This window comes from Artemia sp. Qi Xiang Cuo, chromosome 6, assembly GCF_049724085.1.
Source record: "Artemia sp. Qi Xiang Cuo chromosome 6, ASM4972408v1, whole genome shotgun sequence".
NCBI lineage: Eukaryota > Metazoa > Arthropoda > Branchiopoda > Anostraca > Artemiidae > Artemia > Artemia sp. Qi Xiang Cuo.
Window position 1 is genome coordinate 81528588 of NC_142799.1, and position 25492 is coordinate 81554079.

Genomic DNA, 25492 nt, shown 5'->3' on the forward strand with positions numbered 1-25492 from the left:
TTCATTTTTCTCTAAAAAACGTATATCTACCTTGACAACGAACTCTATTTTAGGATTCATTCCATTATGTGAGAATATGCCAAGCGGAAAAGCCACAAAACCAGGCGACGTAGTAACCGCTATGAATGGCAAAACCATACAAGTTGACAACACTGACGCTGAAGGAAGATTGATTCTGGCCGATGCTCTATGCTATGCTCATACATTCAATCCTAAGTTTATAATTGATATTGCTACTCTTACTGGTAGGATTTTTAAAGTTTTGCTGAGTGGTGGAAACCGGAGTTGCCATTAAAATAAGATAATAAAAGAGGATATGAGTGGCTTTTTGCGATCACAGAAAGCGAGGTGAATGGAACCTCAGAAATAGATGTGCAGTCTAAATTAGGGCATTGGAAAGTGCATTTAAGCTCATATATCTATCCTGTCACATTTAAGAACAACGATTTCTAATAAATTTAAAAAGTTGTGTGCTTTGCGATGAATGCTCTAGAAGACCACACCTTTCTAGACCCTAATTTGGCCTTTAGATCAATCCTAGAAAGTTTGATTCATCTAGTATTTTTTGAATTTATGAAAATACGTTGTATGAAAAGTTTGAGCTTGAAAATACGTTCCTTGGTCCTATCTCTGGCTGTAAATACGTTACTGTAAATATTTTATATGTTATAAATATGTTATACGTTTATAAATTCGTTTTAGATACGTTATACATTCTTTATCTAACTAAAAAACTTCCTGATTCAGCGAAAAGCCTCTCTTCTTCACTTTTACCAAGATATGTCGGGTTTAATAACCAAGTCCCTGCCCCCTTAAAAAAAATCCTGGCCAGGTCTATTTGTAGAGCCCTGTTTAGTTGTTTTATGGAATCCCAGGCTGACCTTGGTATCCGCTTTGTTTTTATATTTTAATTCTTTTATTTTTATTCTTTTTATTTTCTATTTTGATTGTTTGTCAAGGCTGATCCAAATTTTTGCCCCTTAAAAAAGACAAAATTTTGAATTACTAATGGATTGTTGCTAAAATTTTGCAAATTATCTAATTCACTGCTGCAGTGGTAGTAGAGGAACAAAGTATAATATAGAATAGAAAATATATTATGGAAAAAAATAAAATATAAAAATATGAATGCATGGGATCAGAACATCAGACACTGAGGGCAATTTTGTGAGAAGAACAGACCGTTATTAAATAGATAGATAGACTTATTTAGCCTACATGTCCTATTAGCCATGGCTACAAATTAAAAAACAAATACTAAATAATCCTACCCCACAAAGTAAAATTAATAACTTATTTTAAAGAAACTATACCACATATCAAAATAAAATAACGCTTAGGGGGTAAATAATGCCCCCTATGTGTTCTCTATATGTTAAAACCCTATCCGAAGAAATTTACCCACTTGTATTATAGTTTCAATGTTGATTTTGAGTTGATTCTATACACAGAATGTTAGTCTATACCCAGAACATAAAATGCTATATGTAAAATGTTAAATGTTATGTTGATTCTATACACAGAATGTTAGTGTATACCCAGAACATAAAATGCTATATGTAAAATGTTAAATGTTATGTTGATTCTATACACACAATGTTAGTCTATACCCAGAACATAAAATGCTATATGTAAAATGTTAAATGTTATGTTGATTCTATACACAGAATGTTAGTCTATACCCAGAACATAAAATGCTATATGTAAAATGTTAAATGTTATTTTGATTCTATACAAAGAATATTAGTCTATACCCAGAACATAAAAGTTATATGTAAAATGTTAAATGTTATGTTGATTCTATACAAAGAATATTAGTCTATACCCAGAACATAAAATGTTATATGTAAACTGTTAAATGTTATGTTGATTCTATACACAGAATGTTAGTCTATACCCAGAACTTAAAATGTTATATGTAAACTGTTACATTTTATGTTGATTCTATACGCAGAATGTTAGTCTATACCCAGAACATAAAATGCTATATGTAAACTGTTAAATGTTATGTTTATTATATGCACACAATGTTAGTCTATACCTAGAACATAAAATGCTATATGTAAACTGTTACATTTTATGTTGATTCTATGCAAAGAATGTTAGTCTATACCCAGAACATAAAATGCTATATGTAAAATGTTAAATGTTATGTTGATTCTATACACAGAATGTTAGTCTATACCCAAAACATAAAATGTTATATGTAAACTGTTAAATGTTATGTTGATTCTATACACAGAATGCTAGTCTATACCCAGAACATAAAATGCTATATGTAAAATGATAAATGTTATTTTGATTCTATACAAAGAATATTAGTCTATACTCAGAACATAAAATGTTATATGTAAAATGTTAAATGTTATGTTGATTCTATACAAAGAATATTAGTCTATACCCAGAACATAAAATGTTATATGTAAACTGTTAAATGTTATGTTGATTCTATACAAAGAATATTAGTCTATACCCATAACTTAAAATGTTATATGTAAAATGTTAAATGTTATGTTGATTCTATACACAGAATGTTAGTCTATACCCAGAACATAAAATGTTATATGTAAACTGTTAAATGTTATGTTGATTCTATACACAGAATGTTAGTCTATACCCAGAACATAAAATGTTATATGTAAAATGTTAAATGTTATTTTGATTCTATACAAAGAATATTAGTCTATACCCAGAACATAAAATGTTATATGTAAACTGTTAAATGTTATGTTGATTCTATACAAACAATATTAGTCTATACCCAGAACATAAAATGTTATATGTAAACTGTTGAATGTTATGTTGATTCTATACAAAGAAAGTTAGTCTATACCCAGAACATAAAATGTTATATGTAAACTGTTAAATGTTATGTTGATTCTATACACAGAATGTTAGTCTATACCCAGAACATAAAATGTTATATGTAAAATGTTAAATGTTATGTTGATTCTATACACAGAATGTTAGTCTATACCCAGAACATAAAATGCTATATGTAAAATGTTCAATGTTATGTTGATTCTATACACAGAATGTTAGTCTATACCCAGAACATAAAATGTTATATGTAAACTGTTAAATGTTATGTTGATTCTATACACAGAATGTTAGTCTATACCCAGAACATAAAATGTTATATGTAAAATGTTACATTTTATGTTGATTCTATACGAAGAATGTTAGTCTATACCCAGAACATAAAATGCTATATGTAAAATGTTAAATGTTATGTTGATTCTATACACAGAATGTTAGTCTATACCCAGAACATAAAATGGTATATGTAAAATGTTAAATGTTATTTTGATTCTATAAACAGAATGTTAGTCTATACGCAGAACATAAAAAGTTATATGTAAAATGTTAAATGTTATGTTGATTATATACAAAGAATATTAGTCTATACCCAGAACATAAAATGTTATATGTAAACTGTTAAATGTTATGTTGATTCTATACAAACAATGTTAGTCTATACCCAGAACTTAAAATGTTATATGTAAACTGTTAAATGTTATGTTGATTCTATACACAGAATGTTAGTCTATACCCAGAACATAAAATACTATATGTAAAATGTTAAATGTTATGTTGATTATATACACAGAATGTTAGTCTATACCCAGAACATAAAATGTTATATGTAAAATGTTAAATGTTATTTTGATTCTATACAAAGAATATTAGTCTATACCCAGAACATAAAATGTTATATGTAAAATGTTAAATGTTATTTTGATTCTATACAAAGAATATTAGTCTATACCCAGAACATAAAATGTTATATGTAAACTGTTAAATGTTATGTTGATTCTATACAAAGAATATTAGTCTATACCCAGAACATAAAATGTTATATGTAAACTGTTAAATGTTATGTTGATTATATACGAAGAATGTTAGTCTATACCCAGAACATAAAATGCTATATGTAAAATGTTAAATGTTATGTTGATTCTATACACAGAATGTTAGTCTATACCCAGAACATAAAATGCTATATGTAAAATGTTAAATGTTATTTTGATTCTATACAAAGAATATTAGTCTATACCCAGAACATAAAATGTTATATGTAAAATGTTAAATGTTATTTTGATTCTATACAAAGAATATTAGTCTATACCCAGAACATAAAATGTTATATGTAAACTGTTAAATGTTATGTTGATTCTATACAAAGAATATTAGTCTATACCCAGAACATAAAATGTTATATGTAAACTGTTAAATGTTATGTTGATTCTATACAAAGAATGTTAGTCTATACCCAGAACATAAAATGTTATATGTAAACTGTTAAATGTTATGTTGATTCTATTCACAGAATGTTAGTCTATACCCAGAACATAAAATGTTATATGTAAAATGTTAAATGTTATGTTGATTCTATCCACAGAATGTTAGTCTATACCCAGAACATAAAATGCTATATGTAAAATGTTCAATGTTATGTTGATTCTATACACAGAATGTTAGTCTATACCCAGAACATAAAATGTTATATGTAAACTGTTAAATGTTATGTTGATTCTATACACAGAATGTTAGTCTATACCCAGAACATAACGCCATAACGCCAAGTTAAAGTTATTGGCTCGTAAGCGAATAGAGAAGACATTCTGTTCTTTAGTATGTTTACTGTTCAGCTTTTGAATAAATCACTCAGAAGTTGATGCATGACAACGCTGTTTTCAACTTAAGTTGTTAAATTTTACACCTCTAGTAAAGAGCGTGAAACAATTCAAAGCTGTTTAAAAGTCAAGTCGACGAATTAAGGTTAATGTCAGCGTGTTAGTTTTATTTGGTACACATGTTTTATAAGCTTTTATTTTATGATTGATTTTGTTTATTATTTAATAATTTATTATAAACTTATGCGTTTTAGTTGGCTCTAAGAAATATTAAAGTCACTATGGAATGTAAGCAAACTGCAAGACTGCTAAAATTAATTCAACTAAAATGAAATCCAGTGTTGACAAAAAAAAAAAAGAAAAAAAAAGAGAAAAACCAGTTGTAAAATATTATGTAAACACGATTTATAATTTATAAAACACATTGGGACATCAGAAGGCGAAATAACTAAGAAACTTGGAATTATTTATTTGATTTTATTGAAAATCAGTGTAGTTCATATCATTATATCATTATTTAAACCTTTTTTCAGAATGTACTAATTTTTTTATCAAACAGTTCGTGGTAACGAACTGTAAGTAAGGAGCGACCCGGCTCAATGGTAACCGAAACTCTAGAGCGGTATTTTGATACAAATAGATACATCAAAAGAATCAAATTTTAATGCTGATTTCAAATATATAAGTTTCATCAAGTTTAATCCTACCCATCAAAAGCTAGGCGCCTGAGAAAATTTAGCTGATTTTCGAAAAAAGGGGGAAAGACCCCCTAAAAGCTATAGAACCTTATAGACTATATTGTTTTTCCCTGGGATGATCGTATTGACCCAGTTGTCCTAGAATATCGTGGGAGGGCTCAATGGAATGGAAATTAAAAGTTCTAGTGCCCTTTTTAAGTGACCAAAAAAATGGAGGGCAAATTGGCCCCCTCCCACGCTCATTTTTTTCCCAAAGTCACCTGATCAAAATTTTGAGATAGCCATTTTGTTTATCATGTTCGAAAATATTATAAGTATGTCTTTTAGGATGACTTAATCCCCCGAAGTTACCGGGGGGAGGGCTGAAAATTATGAACTTTACCCAATGTTAACATATAGTATTGGTTATTGGGAAGTATACAGACGTTTTCAGGGGAGATTTTTCCTGGTAGTGGGGGGGGGGGGTCGGGGGGAATATGGTAGGAAATTTACATGAGGGAAGTTTTAATGGGGGAAGGGACATTGCTATGAAGGGGACGCCGGACTTCCCAGCACTATTTAAAAAAAGATCAGAAATTTAATATAAAAAAACAAGTATTTCAACTGCAACAGCAGCAACATCGAAACTTTAAACGAACAGAAAAGATTACATATATGATTGGGTTCACCCCGTAGTCAATGCCTCGCTCTTTAAGCCAAAGATTTTGTAATACTTCCATAAGAGCTATTTATTTTAATTGACGACCTTTGTGATTAAGCAAGGAATTGAAACGAAGTTCGAACTTTCGCTTAAAAAGCAAGGTATTGACTAGGGGGTGAACCCCCTAATAAACGTATTAAAAATATATGAATATAGAAGTTCGTTACGTAAGTTAATTCGTAAGTTACGTATATTTATTACTAATAAAACCGTTCGTAAATAAAATTAAACAAGTTTCGAGAAAGCCATTTAACTAAATAAACGTAAATTAATATGAAAATTTTGTTTTAATTATTCATGTACGGTGAACCAAGATCAAAACCTGCATTTATTCAAAAACATTCAAAAATTAAATAAAAAAAACAAGTCTTTTAAACTGAAAGTAAGGAGCGAAATTAAAACTTAAAACGAACAGAAAACTCCTGGAAAAAAAACAAAAAAACAAACAAACAAACAAATTAATCACAAAGGCCGTTAATTAGAATAAATTAGAATAAAACATATATAGCAGGCGACGAGGATGAGAGTTAAGCCAATCAAGTGTCTTGGGGAAACCTAACAAATGTAATTGAATCATTTCTTTCTTTTTTTGATTTGGCATTTCTTTTTTTAAATATAAACACAACTATCTATGTTTTTTTTTCTATCAAAGGAGCCATAGACGTGGCACTCGGTTCTGGAGCAACTGGAGCTTTTACAAACAGCGAAGAATTGTGGCGTAAATTTAGTTGTGCTGGTGCAAAAACTGGAGATCGATTATGGCGCATGCCTCTCTGGAATCATTTCAGCAGTCAAGTTACGGAATCGCATTTAGCAGATGTTAACAATGTCGGGAAACATGGGAGAAGCGCTGGCGCGTGTACTGCTGCTGCATTTTTGAAGGTATGTCATTTTGTTTGATAATAAAACGAAAAAAATATCCCTCAAAAAAGAAATAAGGAACCAAGACGGAGGGGATTTTCAGCCCTATGTAAAGAAGCAAGACGAAAAGACAAAAGCAGATAATTTAGCAAGGATCTCCGCCAAGCCGTCCTCAGAAGTTAAAAAAAAAGACTAATATTTTTAAGTTAAAGAGATAGCGAAAAAACTAAAACAAAAAAGAAAGCCAGAACAAATAAAAGGCGATTCAAAAATTAAATTGGGCAAGAATTCTGTCCCTAGTGATTAAGGCAGCCTGATTTGTGTGAATACGGTCAGTTAATCTTGGTTTAAAATGAGAAGGAATATTAGTTGATTCTCTTTGTGTTAAATTATCGCAAATTGGGTGTATTGATCATTTGACCATATTAATGCACATCACGCCAGTAGACAGGCTGCGCTAATCATATTTTGAGGTAATGAATTCTGGAATTCTCGCCCAATCTATTTTTTTTTAATCGTCCTTCATTTATTTTGGCTTTTTTTCAGTCTCATCTCTGTCTCGTTATTGTTTAATTCAAAATACTAGTTTTTTGTCTTTTTTTTTGCACTAAGGACGGCTTGGCGAAGGTCCTTGCCGAAATATCCGCTTTGTCTTATTGTTTCGCTTCTTTTCCACTGACTGAAAATCACCATTGTTTCTTGTTTTCTTAAAAAAATTTAAATTTTTTAGTTTTTTTTTACCTTAAATTTACACAGATATGTTGCGTATGTTTTTAATATGTTGCGTAAAATATGTTGCGTATGTTGCGTAAAATATAATGCGGTCAAGATGATACCGCATCGTCGCTGTGGTAAAACCGCATAGTCCATTCACATCCAAAAATTTAAGCAGTGCAAAAAATTTAAATTCCGGAAACGGTGGTGACTCCATAAAATTTAACCTCGGCATGCTTTCAATCCTAGGAAGAAGACGAATGAGTCAGTGAAAATTCAAGCATTTGCTTTTAAACTAATCTCAAAAGTTCAGGGAGTCATTGAAGAGTTATCAATAGGGTTGACAAGGGGTTATGGGAAGGTTGGAAGGATGACGAATGCTGTATGGTTGATTGAGAACAAGATTTTAAGTAAAGTAATTTGTGTTTACATTATTAAGCTATTTTCGACGGTGGAAGGGTTGCCCTATGACGAAAGGTTACCCTGTGAAACCGGGAAGGTTACTTGTGCGGTTTGGTAATATGTAGCGGTGTATTGTTTTTATCAATTACAGTTGGCTGCCTAGTTTTGAAAACAAAAAATTGAAGGTTTGAGTTTAGTGCAGTGGACTTAAAGTTAAAATAAATTGAAGTGAAAAGATTATTATTTCACCGAATGGACAGGAGGTGGAATTTAAAATAAAAAGCAAATTGGAAGCACCATAAAAAGAAGCATTAAAAAAAAGCAAAAAAAAAAAAAAAAAAAAAAACGCAGGCGTATGTAGTGAGATACGGTTGTGTTTCTCCTCAAAACGAAATACCAGTGATTTTCCGTAGATTATTTAAAAACAAATTCCACAAAATAAGTCTTTCAAAGAAAAGTAAAGAACTCCATTCAGCAAAAAATGAGCAAAAATAAGATCATATAATCTACGTTGCGTGAAACTACCGCAAATCAGTAATGATAAATAAATGAAACCCAAAAACGAGCAGAAATTAACATAAGTTGGGCTCAAAACCCCTATGCCTTCCCAAGGCCAGAACAAAATTTGCAATTTGCTAAAAAAATATAAATGTTCTTACTTTTATAACTTTAATAAATCAAATAATATTAACATTTTGATTACTAAATATCAGTATATGTATATTAAACTGACAATGCACATTCATTTGTATTTTTTTCAGTAAAGTTCAAATTGTGTTCTGGCCTTGAGAAGGCATAGGGGTTTTGAGCCCAACTTATGTTAATTTCTGCTAGTTTTGAGTTTGACTCGGTTATTTATTGTAAATTCTGTTTGTTTTGGGTTTCATTTATTTATCATTGCTGATTTGTGGTAGTTTCACACATCGTAGATTATATGATTTTATTTTTGCTCATTTTTTGCTTAATGGAGTTCTTTACTTTTCTTTGAAAAAAAGGTTTTGTTGAAATTTTTTTTTTTTTATTAATTTCTGTTTGTTTTATGTTGACATAGTCTTTTCAGGGAAGAAGAAAATAATAATACTCTAAATCTTTTCGTTTTTTTAATATTTATTAGTCGTTCATGCTATATGTAGGCTAGAGAAAAATTTTCAGCAATTTTCAACAGAATGCACCCTTTTAAAATCTGGACATAATTAGCAATCTTATATTTCACGTCCAACCCGATCTAGTTGACCAGAAATGGAAAATTTGATACCATTCGCAAAAAATTCTCCTTACTTTCTTTGATAGGTTGGATACACTTACGCTATTTCGACTTGGCTAAATTTTAAGAGCAGAAGTAGCCCCGAAAGTTTGAACATGATACCCTCAGTTGTTTTTGGGATACTGCTGAGATGTCTTATTGGGAATTAGCATTAACACAGTGCATTTTGATTTAATATTAAGGCAACATTTAGTTTTTAAACATAAAGTAAAATTGGAGGGTGGGCGTGGGAGGGGGATTACTTGCTCTTCAATCACTTTCGACTATTAAAAAGGGCATCAGTCCTTTCTATTTTCAATCAAATGAGCCCTTTTCGAATTTCCTACGACAACACCTTCGATAGGAATTGCCCTGTTCTAAACAACAACAACAACAAAAAACATACATTGGACCCACATCGATCTTTACTATTAAAATTTGAAGCCTTCCAATCACTTTCGACTATTAAAAAGGGCACTAGGCCTTTCGATTTCCAATCGAATGAGCCCGTTTTGAGTTTCTATGGTAACGAATTCTATAAACACCTTATATGCCCCCAGGGCATAAATTACAACCCTTACCCTGAGGACTGTGAGGGTGGTTGTCATCCTCTAAGACATAATTTCCAGAACTTTCAACTACGTTAAACAAAATGGTTATCTCAAATTTTTGATTGGAAGTGTTTGGGAAGAGGGTTAGTTGCTTTCCCATCCCTTTCAACTATTAAAAAAGGCACTAGCCCTTTCAATTTCCAATCAAATGAGCCCTTTTGAAGTTTTTACGACAACTCTTTCAATAAAAACCTTATATACCCCCAGGGCATAACTTACAACCCTTGCCCTGAGGGCTGGGTGGGGGGGGATGTCACCCTCAAAGACCTAATTTTCAGAACTTTCTACTACGTTGAACACAATGGCTATCTGAAAATTTTCATCTGATGTGTTTAGGGGAATGGTGCGCGTGAGAGGGTGGTTAGTTACCCTCCAATCGCCTTTCGGCTATTAAAAAGGGCACTAGCCCTCTCCATTCCCAATTGAATGAACCCCTTTTGAAGTTTTTACGACAACTCTAACTATAAAAACCTTATATGTCCCGAGGGCATAATGGCTCTGGGGGATTTGTCATCCTTAAATACATAATTTCCAGAACTTTCAACTACGTTGAACAAAATGGCTATCTCTAAACTTTGATTGAATGTGTTTGGGGAAATGGTGGGCGTGAGAGGGGGGTAAATTACTCTCCACTCACTTTCGACTATTAAAAAGGGCAATTTTAATTTCCAATCAAATGAGCCCATTTTGGAATTTCCACAACAACTTTCTATATAAACCTTTTATACCCCCAGGGTATAACTTACAACCCTTCCACTGAGGGCTCTGAGGGGGTTATCATTTTAAAAGACCTAATTTCCAGAACTTTTTCAACTACGTTGAACAAACTAGATATCTCAAAATTGTGATTGGATGTGTTTGGGAAAATGGTGGGTGTGAGAGGGGGTTAGTTGCCCTTCAATTACTTTCGACTTTTAAAAAGGGCACTAGCCCTTTCAATCTCCAATTGAATGATCCCTTTTCGATGTTTTTACAACATCGCTTTCTATAAAAACCTTACATGTCCCCAGGGCATAAATTACAACCCTTGCCCTGAGGGTTGTGGGGGGAGGGGTTGTCATCCTTAAAGACCTAATTTTCCAAAAGTTTCAACTTCGTTGAATAAAATGGCTGCCTAAAAATTTTGATTGGGATATGTTTGGGGAAAAGGTGGGCGTGAGAGGGGGGTTAGTTGCGTTCAAATCACTTTCGACTATTAAAAAGGGCACTAGCCCTTTGAATTTCCAATCGAAAGATCTCTTTTTCAAGTTTCTACGACAAAGATTTCAATAAAAACTTATATGCCCCCACGGCATAACTTATAACCCTTGTCCTGAAGACTGTGTGGGGACTGTCCTGCTCAACGGTATAGCTTCTTGAACTTTAAACTGCGTGAAACAAAATGGCTATTTAAAAATTTTGATTGGATGTGTTTGGGGAAAAGGTGGGCGTGAGAGGGGGGTTAGTTGCCCTCAAATCACTTTCGACTATTAAAATGGGCACTAGCCCTTTGAATTTCCAATCGAATGAGCACTTTTTCAAGTTTCTACGACAAAGATTTCAATAAAAACCTTATATGCCCCCAGGGCATAACGTATAACCCTTGCCCTGAAGACTATGGGGGGAGTGTCCTGCTCAAAAATATATTTTCCTGAACTTTAAACTGCGTGGAACAAAATAGCTATCTCAAAATTTTGATTGGATATGTTTGGGGAAATGGTGGGCGTGAAAGGGGTGTTAGTTGCCTTCCAATCACTTTCGACTGTAAAAGGGCACTAGCCATTTCAGTTTCCAATCGAATGACCACCTTTCGAAGTTTCTGCGACAACTCTTTCTATACTAAGTGCCCTAATATGGAAAAAAAAATAATGCATTGTGCCAACATTGTTCTTAACTTATGCAGCGCTACTGCGCTGCCTATGATATGTGCCGTGCGTAAACACAGGGTCAATCATAGATGTCGTCGTGCTGAAAACGAAACGGCATTACTCGCGTTTTGTATAATGTTGTGGGAGGTCTAAAATAAACTACTTAGAGGTCTTTCTACTCATAAAACAATTGAATGTTTTATAAAGGGTTTTGCTTTTTAAAAATTGTTTTAGCAAAGCAGTAGTTATTTCAACTCCTATGAACATAGAAAATATCAGTTCGTTAATGCTATGATACCGGAGAAACTTCACTCTTACTGCATCAACAATGGAAACTTTTGAAATGAAAACAAACTTAGCTTGTAATTATTTTTACAATAATTACATTTATCGTACCTGCACAAGAAATGATCTTTTTACGAAAACTTCCATCCATTTCTGAGTAATGAGTGGCTTTTTATTTAGGGACAAAATAAATCCCTAAGCCCAAAGGCAAATTTCTGTTGAGCTTGCGAAATTTTCTGTAAGCATGTCAATAAACAACCATGTCCACTTAGTTAGCCTTGTGCGTCATAGCTACACACCTGGAGCTACATCCATAGGTGTCAATACACTTGTTGTTTTAAAACCAATAATCAAAGATCTATTTCTTCTTTCTTGATATTTTTTGTTACAAAAAGAAACGATACTATGTTTTGATTTTTTTTTTTTTTTTTCCACTCAACTTATTTTCTAACGCCCTCCCGAGTGCTTCATTACTAAGCTTACGAACTATGTACGCACCATACTAGGAGCTCAATTCTATTTAATAGGCCAATTATATGGTCGGTATGACTGATTTTTGTCGGTTTTCTATTTCTAAGTTATAGAAAGAGAAAAAGAGATATTACTGTTTCGTAGTTCCGCGTTGAAAAGTGTGCTTTCATTCCAGTGCTTTATTTTGGTGACATCTTACTTTATTCCTTATTTCTGGAGGGAAAAATAGCCCTGCCATTTTAAAATTTGTGCCTCCAAGCCATTAGGTCTATTTTTGAATATGAATATTCTATTTTTGAATATTTTGAAGATGCTTCTATTTTTGAATAAAGATGTCCTCTTTAAAAAAAGGGTGTAGCAGTTTTGTTTGAGAGTTTAAATGGGTAAATAGTTTGCTGAAATTACAATGTACAGCTAAATATGGTGATTTTTTTTATGTTAATCTAAAAAAAAAAGAATAATTTTTCTAAAAAGAAGTATGTCAAAGATAAGTAAAAAGTCAAGATAAAACCTAAAAGAGCAGAAAATGAGTCCTAAAGCGAGCTGATGAGTTGATGTTGATGAAACACAAAACAAACTGAAGTTAAAATGAAAAACTGCATCAGGTATTTAGATACCGGATACTGCTATGAGTGAATAGTTGAACCCTGAAAAGAACAGAAATTAATAAAAATAAAAAAGCTGTTACCACAGCCTGTTCATGTTGGGTTGGATATGCCTATTAGTGACCATTTTTACCTTTCTTTTCATTTAAATATTCAAATTTCATCTTTTAAAATTATCCATCGTTCTAGTCAAATTGTAAATAAAATGATCTGGGATCGGGAAAAAATGTGCAAATATCATGAAGAATCAGATGCTCTTTTAGCTAAAATAATTGTAAATTATTTTAAGGATGTTGATCAAATTGATATTGATCTATTTTACCTTGACATTGTTCATAGTTTAAAAGTCGGGGCTAATAAAGCATTTAGAACTGATTCTTTCCGTCGTGGATCTCGTGTTTTAGGTTGGAACCTTAACCCGATTTTAAAGCAAAGCCAAAAGAATGCATGACCTTTGGAATTGCGCGGGAAAACCGCGATCTGGACCATTTTATGATGTTATGAAATTAACTAAACGCTATTTTTGGGCCGAGTTGCGTTTGCATAATGAAATTATTAAAGATGAAATTGCTTCAAGGATTACTAGTGATAAGAATAAGCTTTGGAGTTTGGTTAATTCTAGACGTTGTAATAATAATTGTTCACCAGATTCTAATAGTTCTCTGAAACTAGATGATTGGATAACTCATTACAATCAAGTTTTTTCATCCGGTGATGCGGCAGTTGAATCACGGCTTGACTCTTTATTATCGGAAGAAATTTCAAAGCCCCGCCCAAGTAGTAAAATATCTCTTTCTGTTGAAGATGTAACTGTAGTAATTAAAGCTCTAAAAAGTAAGCATTCTTTTGATCATGATGGTATACATTCAAACCATATAAAATGGGCATCCCCCAAAGCAATCCTTCTCCTTGCTACTCTTTTTACTACTATTCTTTCTTCTGGAGTTCTTCCAACTAGCTTTTCTCGTGCTACCACTTCACCCCTTTCAAAAAAAGGAGGGAATATGAATCGATGTTCTGATTACAGGCCGATTACTGTTTCGTGCCAGATTAGCAAAGTTTTTGAGTTAGTTCTATTAAAGTATTTGGAGTCTTGTAACCAAGGCCTGAATCAAATTGAGTTCCGTAAGGGTCAAAGCATGGATGTTGCTCATACCCTCCTTTCAAGAATAATATCCTTTTGTAAGCAATGGGATAGAGTTTATACAGTTGCGTTAGATTTTGCGGCGACGTATGATTCAATTATCCATTCTTGGGCTATGACTGCGCTTCTGAAGAATAATGTCCCACTACCAGTAGTTTTGGTTATAAAAAAGTGGTATGGCTCCTCTCTTATTCGTATTAAGTGGAAGAACCAGTTTAGTGATTATAATGTTAAGGTATGTAGGGGGCTGAGACAAGGAAGCATTATTTCTCCTTTGATTTTCAATATTACTGTTTCGGGGCTATTTGATCAAATTCAGTTGACTTTTATTTATGGTAAAGGTTATGTTCTGTCGTGGATTGCTTACGCAGATGATTTAGTCCTTTTGAGTGGATCGCTTCAGTCACTTCAACAAAATGTAGATTTTTTAGCAAAGGTTTTTAGTGAGTATGGACTTCGTTTTCGCCCTGAAAAGTATCAGTTTTTAATTTTTGGTCCTAAGGCTAACGATCTCCTTAATTCAGAAACTTCTGTTCTTATTTATTATAGCATTTTAAAACCTTTGGAATATTTTTTATATCTTGGTGTACCTTATGGACCAACTTTAACTCTATGCCGTGCTTCTATTTCTAAAGCAGTTAAAAGTAGAATAGCGTCTAGTTTCGGGGCAGTAATTTGTCTTCACGACCTTCTTTCTCGGAAATCACTGGCTCGGGTATATAATACAGTCGCTTTACCTCAAATTTTATTTTTTTCATCGCTTCTCCCGTTTTTTAGAATTAGTAATATTGCGCATGTAAAAACCACATTTTTTAATTTTGCTAAGTTCCTTTGCCGTTTTTCTAAATCTGAATCAAATACTTTTTTAATGAATGCATATAAAATAAAAAACCCTGTTGATATTTTGGAGAAAAAGCAAAAGAATTTTTTATCCAAATTAAATGTTTTTTCTCATAATTTATATAGAGCTGCGCACGAAGCTTAATTTATTTTATTTGATTTAATTTTTGAATGAAGTGTTAATTTGTGAAGTGTTAATTTATTATCTATTGAATGAAGTGTTAATTTGTGTGGTAATTTTGATTGAAGGCCTTTGTGTATTTGTTGTTATATAGTTTAAAATAATTTTATGGCCTGTTGATTAGCGGTTATTATTTTTATTTATTTCTTTTTTACTCTTCGTATTCGGAGGAAATAAAAAGTTTGAATTGAATTGAATATAAAAATTAGAAGTTACCACTAATAAAAATAGGGCTACCGCCCCCTAAACCCCTCTAAAGGGCAGAGTGTAATTTGCGCTTTACTGAAAACGGTTGGTATTTCGAACAGCGGGTTTTATATTTGTCACAACACCGTCAACAATACAACGTTAAAATGTAATCACAAGGATAATCGAGATTTCATATCAGAACTAGAGTGGGGCTATTCCATCTCAAATTCTTTAAAAATTTTGAGTGTCATTTGCGCTTTACTGAAACGACATGTGTTTCGAATAGTGTGGTTTTAAATCAACAAAAAAGAAAAAATTGTGATTCTAATAGAAATTACAGGAAAACAATCTTTGAATAATTAAACTTTTAACATTCATTTTAATTTTACTATTTCAGAAGAACCTTTTTTTCTTGATTCTATTTCGTCAACAGTCATAGAAAATTGATGCCTAAAGCTTTTAAATGAATATTGGTAATTTGTTAAACAAGTTTTTTCGTTTGTTGAAGCAAATTGATGATTTTAAAACTTATTTCTTGTTCGTCTGAAAGGAATGTGTTTAAAAGGAAAAAGGATAAAAATTTACAGCATACCAGACTAAAGGAAACTGGACTGATCATTTAAAATCTATCAGTTATAAAATAAGGTTATTTGTCCTAACTTTTGAAAAATAAACTTGATACTTTTTTTTCTAGGAATTCATTACATGTGACCATTGGATGCATTTAGATATTGCTGGGGTCATGCTTAACAGAGACGAAGTGCCCTACCTATGTAAGGGCTTTTCCGGAAGGCCAACTAGAACAATTGTGGAATTTATTTCTCAGTCGATTGCATAGAACAAAGTTTTAGAAAGCGTTTCTGTGATTAAATTTTGTTTGCATCAATTTTTGTACCCAGAGAAAGAATTGGTGGCCTACGCGCTTTCTAAAGGTAAAAAAAAGCGCGTATATATTTTGTCATTTCCAGACTTATTAACCTCACAATGCAAACAAGTACAATCCCCGGCCTGTATTGTAGCCACGTGTCGTAAAGAAAGGCAAGATTTACGAACCACATGTTTTTTTTGCTTGATTTACCGTCGCGCTTGTATTATGAAAACTGAAAATCAAAATGACAAGAAATTGGCAAGAAAAGTATATATCAAAAATAGTTATGTTCCAAAGTGTTGTCTGCTACTTCTGTGTCTTTGCAACCTTTGCCAAATTCATCATTAAGATTGGGAAACTGCTATTGCAAGCTTCAATCTTTTCTAATTTTGAAAATTATCCCATAAATAATCTGGATACGATACGAACATACGGACCATAATATACTCATACATACGGTCAACCGAAAATTTCAAGATAGCCAGTCGGTGTAGAATTATCAGTAATCATTAAACTAAGCTTCTCAGTTGCAGAGGCATCGATATCACGCAGAGATAAAGATACGTATGGTCCACACATAATAAACGGTTAATGTAGATCATTATGTTAAAGCCTCATATAACTGTGTCAAATTATTCGAGGCTTAACAAAATTACGTAGAGTTATGTGTAGTTTTGCATCAGGTATTGAGGAGGAGGGCTATTTGATTTTTATGTCGGTGGAGAGTAGCCTGAAACCTCAAAAGGTGCCTTTTTAGGCCCAAACCTTCTGGATTTCAGTTAACTTTCAGACAAGAATTTAGGAAGAGAGAGAGGGGAAGGGAGGAAGGGCAGTTACTAATCTCCCTTCATTCTTAGGAATGTTTGTGGACTAAGCTTGTAATATGGCTTTGTCTTTACTAAGATTTAAAATCAGATATTTCCGCGGAAGCTTTGGTGTGCGGTGGGGGTGTATACTATCCCAGGGATAGTTTTCATTCCCATCGCATTATTATAGGAATGCTAAACTTGAATTTAAGAAAACGGGGTCGAAGAAGGGCAAAATATGACATTTCCTATTTTTCCAGAGAAGAATGATCATGTAGGTAACCAATCAATCGGAGTTTATTTTAAAAAGAAAACGAAATAAAATAACATACAAGACACTGCTCTGTCACTGAGACCCATAAATATAAATATTCATCAATATCATGTAGAACGGCTCTCACTTCACTCCCAAGGCAACCACAGGCCTCCTCCATAATTACTCATTATTTCCTTAACTATTGGGCTCTTCCCTCCCCCCGGAAGCACAATCACCTCACCTAAAATACTATAAAATAGTAAAAATTATTTTAAATACTAAACTTATTTTAATCCAAAATAACTTCTAATTAATTTACCTTTAAGTATATATTTTGTTAAATTATTTTTGAAGGACCCAAGTGAGCTCTTACATCTCAGCTCTTGCGGAATCATGTTCCACTCTATAGCGCAAGTCACATCTTGGGAAAAATCCGAGCGTACATGATTGTTTTTCCCCCAGAGGGTGATTATGTCGAACCAGCAGTCGTCGAGTGTTAAAAGACGGTTCATTTGAATGAAAACTTTAAGATCTCATGGTGTTTTGAAGTAGAAAAAGAGATCGTGCCACAGGAAAGTGCTGAATTGTTATTTTTGCCAGAAAATGATCAATTTCGGTACGAATATTGCCTAAATACTATCGAAGAAAATTCTGAGAAGTGTTGAAACGGTAGCTGTATAACCTCTTAGTCTCAGAGGCAATACCGGCGTGCGATATACATCTGGTCCCCAAGCATATATACACTCCATATAAATGAACCGTTATTATAGACAATTTGTCCAATAAAATTAACGGCTATAGTTCTGTAAATAGTTGCAAACCATCTATTGTAATACTGGTGAAAGGATTGTTCATTAGGGGGGGGGGATTTAAGGCCTAAAATAAGCGTTTTCGGCTCATATGTTCAAGCTCTTTGTTAGAGATGCTTTAGATGAATGCTCCGATGGCTACGGAATAACCTCTGACCTCCCTTGATTTGAAAGAAGATATATATGGATCAATGGAGGTTGAAGCGTCCAATCTGTGTATTGGGGCAAAAGCTCTCCTGTTATTACAGGGCAATAGCTTATTTTGAAAACTTTTAATTTGTTTGGAAAAGTGAGCAAGTTGACTCTTTTTGTGGAAGCAATGTCCTGCGAGTTTTAAACTTTGATGTAAATAGTGAAAATAAAAAAAATAAGGTTTTTTTAAATGAAAGTAAATTTTGAGAATATGGTAGAATAATTTGAGAATATGTTAAACCGGGATAAAGTTGTAGGAAATGATGTAAAAAAGAATGAAATTATTTGATGATTCGAAGTTGAGGAGGATTTATTTGGCAAAGTGTAGTTAGAGATAGTATTAAAAGGATTAAGAAATGACAAGGTCTTTTTTTTTAAGAAAAGGGATTTTATTAAGAGATAGTAAAGTCCTGATAGTTTGGTAAACGAGTTCTCAACATATGATGTTTGTGAAGTCGGAGATAAAATACTGAAGATTATGAATATGGTTTTTGAAAGGGAAAGCACTTAGTGATTTTAGGAAAACTTAGACTAAACCCCTTTGTAAGAAAGATGATAAGAGTAAGCGTGGTAAATTTTTTTTTAAAGAGAAATTTGTTTTTATTAAAGACCAATATTCACAAAAAAAAATATATCAAACAGACCTACCACGTGAAAATCTATACAGATTTGTTTGTGGCAAGACTCAATATTTTACTCACTTACTTCACATATATTGGATAAAAAGAAGAAAAATGCAATTTTATAAATAAATAAAAAATTAACCTCGTGGGAACCGCGAGCCAATACTTACAGAAGACAGATGACAGAAGACAGCCCCTCCCCCCTCACCCATCCTTATTCATCAAGAAATGTTTTATCTTATTTTTAAAAGAGGACACACTCTCAGCCTCCCTAGTACTTTCCGGAAGACTGTTCCATACTGAAACACCCACATGCCTAAATATAAAACTAGACCTAGTAGTGTGTCGTCTCTCTTGTACTAGGTCTACGAAGTTCCTTGTATCATAAGAATGGTACGCAGAATTCTATGATAAAACATCACACAAATAATTAGGTGCTAGTTTATTGAAACACTGATACCCGAAAATACCGGTCTCATAATCTCTCAACTTCCCAACATTTAAAGTATTAAAATGGCGATAACAATCCATTGTACGTTCACATTTTTCTAAATCACCGAGCAGGCACAGCGCTTTATTCTGAACAATTTTTATCCGTTTAGAATTTACAGCAAAATTACTAGCCCAAACAGAACAACCGTATACAATGTAAGGATGAATAAGTGTATTATATAAAAATTTCAAAACTGAGACAGGAAAAACATGTTTAAATCTACGAATAAGCCCTAAACCCCGCACAACTTTCACCGATACAATTTCACTATTCTTTTTCAATTTAAATTACAATTAATCTGAAAATCATGATACCTTGTATCAAATATCTGCTTAATCTCCGTACCATTAAAATTAACTAAACCGAAAACATTATCAATATTTCCAGTGCGAGTAAAAATCATGTAATTAGTCTTACTCGCATTCACTGCCAAACAACTAAGACTAGTAAAAATATGCAGGTTATGTAGCACTTTATTTGCTTTTGAAACAAGCTCACTCAAAGCCTTTCCAGCAATCGTTATAGCTGTGTCATCCGCAAAGGATGTTATGGTGGCATCAGGAATGTAGAATCGTAATGTGTCGACGTAAATTAAATATAAAAGCGGACCTAAAACATAACCTTGCGGTACCCCACATAGTACAGGACGAGGTGAACTGACAATATCCCCCACTACTACACGCACTGATCTACCATGCAAACACGAACGGAACCAATCAATTCAATTTCCTAGCATTCCTAAATGTGACATCCTATCTAACAACAGCTCAAAATCAACAGTATAAAAAGCTTTCTTAAAATCAATAAAAAGAGTTAATGGAGTAGAGCCGCTCTCGAATACATTGTTTAAAACATCAAGAAGATGGTGCACTGCATGACAAAGTAGAATGAGAATTTTGGAATCCAAATTTCGTGTCACATAAAAACCCAAGAGAATTAAGGTAGGAATATAGTTTCTTATGAACAACCTTTTCAAATATTTTTGAGAACAGTGGCAGAATCTCCAGTCGGTCTCAAGTTTGATATTTCTCTTTTGTTGCCGCTTTCATATAAAGGTATAATTTTTGCTTGTTTTAAAGCATCTGGGAACTGACCTTTTTCCATAGATAGGTTCACCAAGTATAGAAGAAAAGGCAAAAGGTAAGCGGCGACAGCCTTAAATGCCTTAACGCTAAGACCGTCAATTTCTGCTGAATTCGACTTTATTGTTTCCCATGCGTCCTTGAGATCAGACTGAGTGCACTTTACGAATTTCAGGGAACGATCTTCCCCACGGTCATCAATAAATAGCTCGTTTTTATATCCATGGTCAGCAACATCATTTTTGACATCAATTTTGACATTTGAAAAATATTTACAAAACGCATTACTAGCATCTTTCTTACCTTTAACTTGTTTTTCACCGACTACAAGTTCATCCACTGGGTCTATAATGTTATTACCACGTAGTGCCTCATTTATCACTCGCCAAGTTCCCTGAACATCACCGTTTTTATCATGAAGCTTCTCTGAATAATGATGTTTCATTGATGACCTTCTGATGGAGTTCAAATTGTTCCGAAGTTTCCTGAATTCTTCAAGGTAAAATTATAGAGGCATTAGCTTTTTTTCTGTAGAAAGCAAATTACTTAAAATATTGGAAGCTATAGTGATGACACTGGTCAAGTATGGTTCTGAAGTGCCAGTGCTTCGGAAGGCAGAGGAAGTTTTCTTAAATTTTTTCCAGATAAATTGTTTACGGACAGTCTTAAGTGCCCGTTTGACTGGTAGTGTTTCTATTCCACTTCCTAGAGCTATACTAAAAAGAAAGATGTCTTGGACACGTTATACGGATGAAAGACGACGGATTGCCAAAGAGTGTTCTGACCACCCATCTGGGCCCAACCAAAAAACAGTTCGCTTCTGAATGGGGCGGGAAGAGGTCATAAGGAAGGACTTAAAGGAAATTGGAACTTCTTGGCCGGTGGTAAAGAGTGAAGCTTTGAATTGACTGGGGCAGGAGGGGGAGCGAGTCCTATCAAGGGAACCCATAATATTCCTGCTGTACCGAAACAGCTATACTCCTCCTTGTGTCCTAAGGAAATGCGTTCGTTAAGAGAAGTATGAAATCATATATCCTATGGAAGTATGAAATCGTTAAGAGATTCTGTTTACTTTCTGCTATTCAAGCATTTGCTATATAATTATGTAACTTGAAACATCTTGGACATGGCTGCGTTATTTGATTGATTGGGAAATATAAATGATCTCCCAAATAACATAGATTCTGAGATATCGCTTTATGCAGATGATACGAAAATCTTTCGCGCAATAACAAGCTTTGAAGATACAGAAATTACTACAGCAAGACTTAAACAAAATAACAGAATGGATGAAAGAATGGAGCATGGAAGTGAATACAGAAAAAAGTTGTCATGTTCGGCTAGAGTGTGGAAGACAGTGTTGAGTCAGTAAGAGAGAAATTTCTTCGAATAATTCCCAAGACTTGTGGTGACTTAGAGATGATTGACTCGTAGTGCTTGGTGAAAGTCAGGTCACTGTCTATTGTCACTCCCAAGTCTCGCGCTTCTTCTTGTATAGGTATCTATTTTCCTTCAAAGCAGTAGTGCCGAGAAATGTGTTTTGGGCCTAGCCGAATCATTAGTGAGACCAATGATCGAATACGGTCATACAACAACCAGGCCATTTTTTTTCAAAAAGACAGCAATGCAATAGAAAAAATCCAAAGGAGGGCCTCTAAATTTGTTCCATCACTTAGAGACTTATCATACCAGGACCGTTTGAAAAAATTGTCGTTCCCAAGTCTCTCATAGCGATTTTGAGAGGAGATCTTATTGAAGTATATAAAATATGCAACAGATACTACGACAACATCCTTCCAGAAGAGATAATAACATTCAAGAATAATAACCTGAGAGGTCACGAGTTTAAGCTAACCGAAGAACTTTTCAGAAGAGATGTTGGTAGATGGGCATTCAGCAACCGCATTGTCTCCAAGTGGAACGCACTACCGTCAGACACGGTCAACTCAGATTCAGTCAATGTATATAAGAACAAGATTGACAATCATTATAGTGAAAAAGCATTTGATTATTTAATAATTTTGTACATAGAGGCGCAAGCCTGTTTTCGCAATATATTATTATTATTACTATTAAATAGATGTACCAGATGCGGCTGGTTCTCTCAAACCAAAAATCAAATTATTAGAGAAGGAAAATGGTAAAGGTTATATTCTATTGCAATTTCGTAGGTATATTAATCTAGTTATAACGTTATAACCAAAACATTTTTTGGTTATAAAATGACCCATAAGTAAACATGGTGCTCATGTAAACATATGAGGATGAGACGGCCAACCTTATTCATTTTGCTGTTGCAAATTGAAAACTAGCATGAATGCTAGTTTATATAAGAGAGTCGTTATTGATTTCAGAGGCAACGCTATAGCGTTGCCTATAGTAAAGGACATACGGCTCCAATGTTTTATTATTATTATTTTTTTCCCAGAGACAATTCACATGAAAGGGGTCGTCACATATACTTTGGAGGGGGCTCATTTATTTGGATATTGGAAGTTCTAGTACCCTTTTTAAGAGTCAAGAGGGATCGGAGGTCAACTAGCCCCCCATCCCACGCCCTTTTTTCTCCAAATGTGCCCGATAAAAATTTTGAGATAACCATTTTGTTAAAAATAGTTCAAAGATCTTATAACTAAAAATCCGGTGTCGACACAACCCCCCAGGGTCCGAGGGCAGGTGTTGTATGTTATGCCCTGGGGGCATATATGGTTCTTATGGAAGGAATGCTCGTATAAACTTCAGAGAGGGCTGATTTGATTGAATATTGAAAGTTCTAGTTCACTTTTTAAGAGTAAAAAAAGATCAGAGGACAACTAGCCCTCCCCTAGCCTTTTTTTTCCCAAATATGTCCGACCAAATTTTTTGGATAGCCGATATGTTAAAAATACTTCAAAGATCATATAACAAAAACTCCAGTGTCGACAAAGCCCCCCCCCCCCAGGCCTCGGAGGCAACGTTGTAAGTTATGCCCTGGGGGCATATATGGTTCTTATGGAAGAAATGCTTGTATAAACTCCCACGCCCTTTTTTTTTGTCAAATACCTCCGATAAAATTTTGAGGTACCCATTTTGTTAAAATGGTTCAAAGACCATATAACAAAAACTCCTGTGTCAACACCCCCCTCAGGTTACAGGGGTAGACGATGTAAGTTATGCCCTGGGGGCATATATAGTTCTTTTGGAAGAAATGCTTGTATAAACTCCCACACCTTTTTTTACCAAATACATCCGATAAAATTTTGAGATAGCCATTTTGTTAAAAATGGTTCAAAGACCATATAACAAAAACTCCTGTGTCGACACCCCCCTCAGGTTACAGGGGTACACGATGTAAGTTATGCCCTGGGGGCATATATAGTTCTTATGGAAGAAATGCTTGTATAAACTCCCACACCCTTTTTTCCAAATACATCCGATAAAATTTTGAGATAGCCATTTTGTTAAAAATAGTTCAAAACTCATGTAACAAAAACTCCGGTGTTGACACCCCCCCCCCCAGGGCCCAGGGGCAGACGTTGTAAGTTATGCCATGGGGGCATATATGGCTCTTATGGAAGAGTGCTCATATAAACCTCAGAGAGGGCTCATTTGGTTGGAAAATGAAAGTTCTAGTTCACTTTTTAAGAGGCAAAAGAGATCGGAGGGTAACTATCCCCCCCTCCATTCCCTCTTTTCCTCAAACCCATCCGACAAGAACTTTGAGATAGGCATTTTTTTTAAAAATAGTTCAAAGATCATATAAGCTGACTCATCCAAACGGTGTATGACTTCGCTACCCACCTAGGGAGGAGAAGTCGCACCTTCATGACAAATGCAAGCTTGTTTAACGCCAGCATATCAATAAAAAAGGCTAGATTGGGGGTGTGTTGACATCGGAGCCTCTCATTACAGGCAATCTAACGGTCTTATGTCAATTTTTGAATTCTTAGTCAGCATACCCGAGACTCTAGGCAGGCACGCCTTTCTAGGCATGCCTTTCCAAAAACTAACAAACAAATATATGTCCAATAAGAGAAACCATGCATAGTCCTGCCATTTACCCGTGCCCCAGCCATTTAAACATTTGCCTCTCAATTACTTGGACTTTCTCTGTCTTGGCTTTTCTCTGTCCACAATTAGCCATGTCTTGATGCAACCTATGCAACCTACTGCAAAATACTTGATAACTTCAATTAAATGGTTGGGGCACGGGTAAATGGCAAGAATATGCATGGTTGGATCCATGGATCTGATGTATTTAAATAATAAATCGGTCTCTTATTAAAAGTTAATTTTAATAGATAAATTTGCATTATTGCTAGGTGGCCTCATATTACCTTATGGAGTGCTGACATAAATGGATACATTTATAGCAAGAGCCTTGAACTGTTGCAAAAGGAGTCAATGGAAAGATAAGGAGAGTCGAACTTCATGCACATAATGAGGTAGGCACGGCTTCAAGAGCGTGCATTTATCATTCTATAAACATGCACACTAATAAATCATTCCCTTATTGTTCTAGGGATTTTGCAGGTATTATGATTGAACTTATAACTAGTTTTTAACTTGTGGGGTTTATTTCTATATAAATGCCCCACGGTGAAAGAGCTCCAACAGTGAAAGTAATGGAACCGTGGGGATTTTGCGGGAACTAAGAAATTCCCATACTTGTATCCTGTTGTTCCGATGCGCACCACACGTTTACGGGGAGTTTTTAGTATAAATGAAAGGGGCTCATAAGTCTCTGCGCTACCTTGCAACAGAAAAATAGCCTGGTGTGACCCTGGCTTAACACTGGATTTTGTAACAAGAAGATTGTGAACTTAACACTAATTTCTTCCAGCCTGAAAGATTAATTGGAAGCGGCGTGTGAGTAATCTCCCATCATTCTTGGACCACTGAAAAACAAAATTTTAACGTGGACGTATCTCAACTGTGAAATAAAGCTAAAGAGAA

The 25492-nt window shown here is 34.0% G+C and overlaps 1 protein-coding gene across 1 annotated transcript in view; it reads left to right on the plus strand.

Annotated features, from left to right (window-relative positions):
- LOC148951657 (cytosol aminopeptidase-like) overlaps positions 1 to 16314 on the plus strand; it is a 45204-nt gene extending 28890 nt beyond the window's left edge. The window contains exons 6-8 of the mRNA XM_089091177.1: positions 54 to 245; positions 6688 to 6917; positions 16123 to 16314. Coding sequence (XP_088947303.1) covers positions 54 to 245; positions 6688 to 6917; positions 16123 to 16266 — 566 coding nt within the window. The 3' untranslated portion in view covers positions 16267 to 16314. The remainder of the gene's footprint in view (positions 1 to 53; positions 246 to 6687; positions 6918 to 16122) is intronic.
- The last annotated feature ends 9178 nt before the right edge of the window (positions 16315 to 25492 follow it).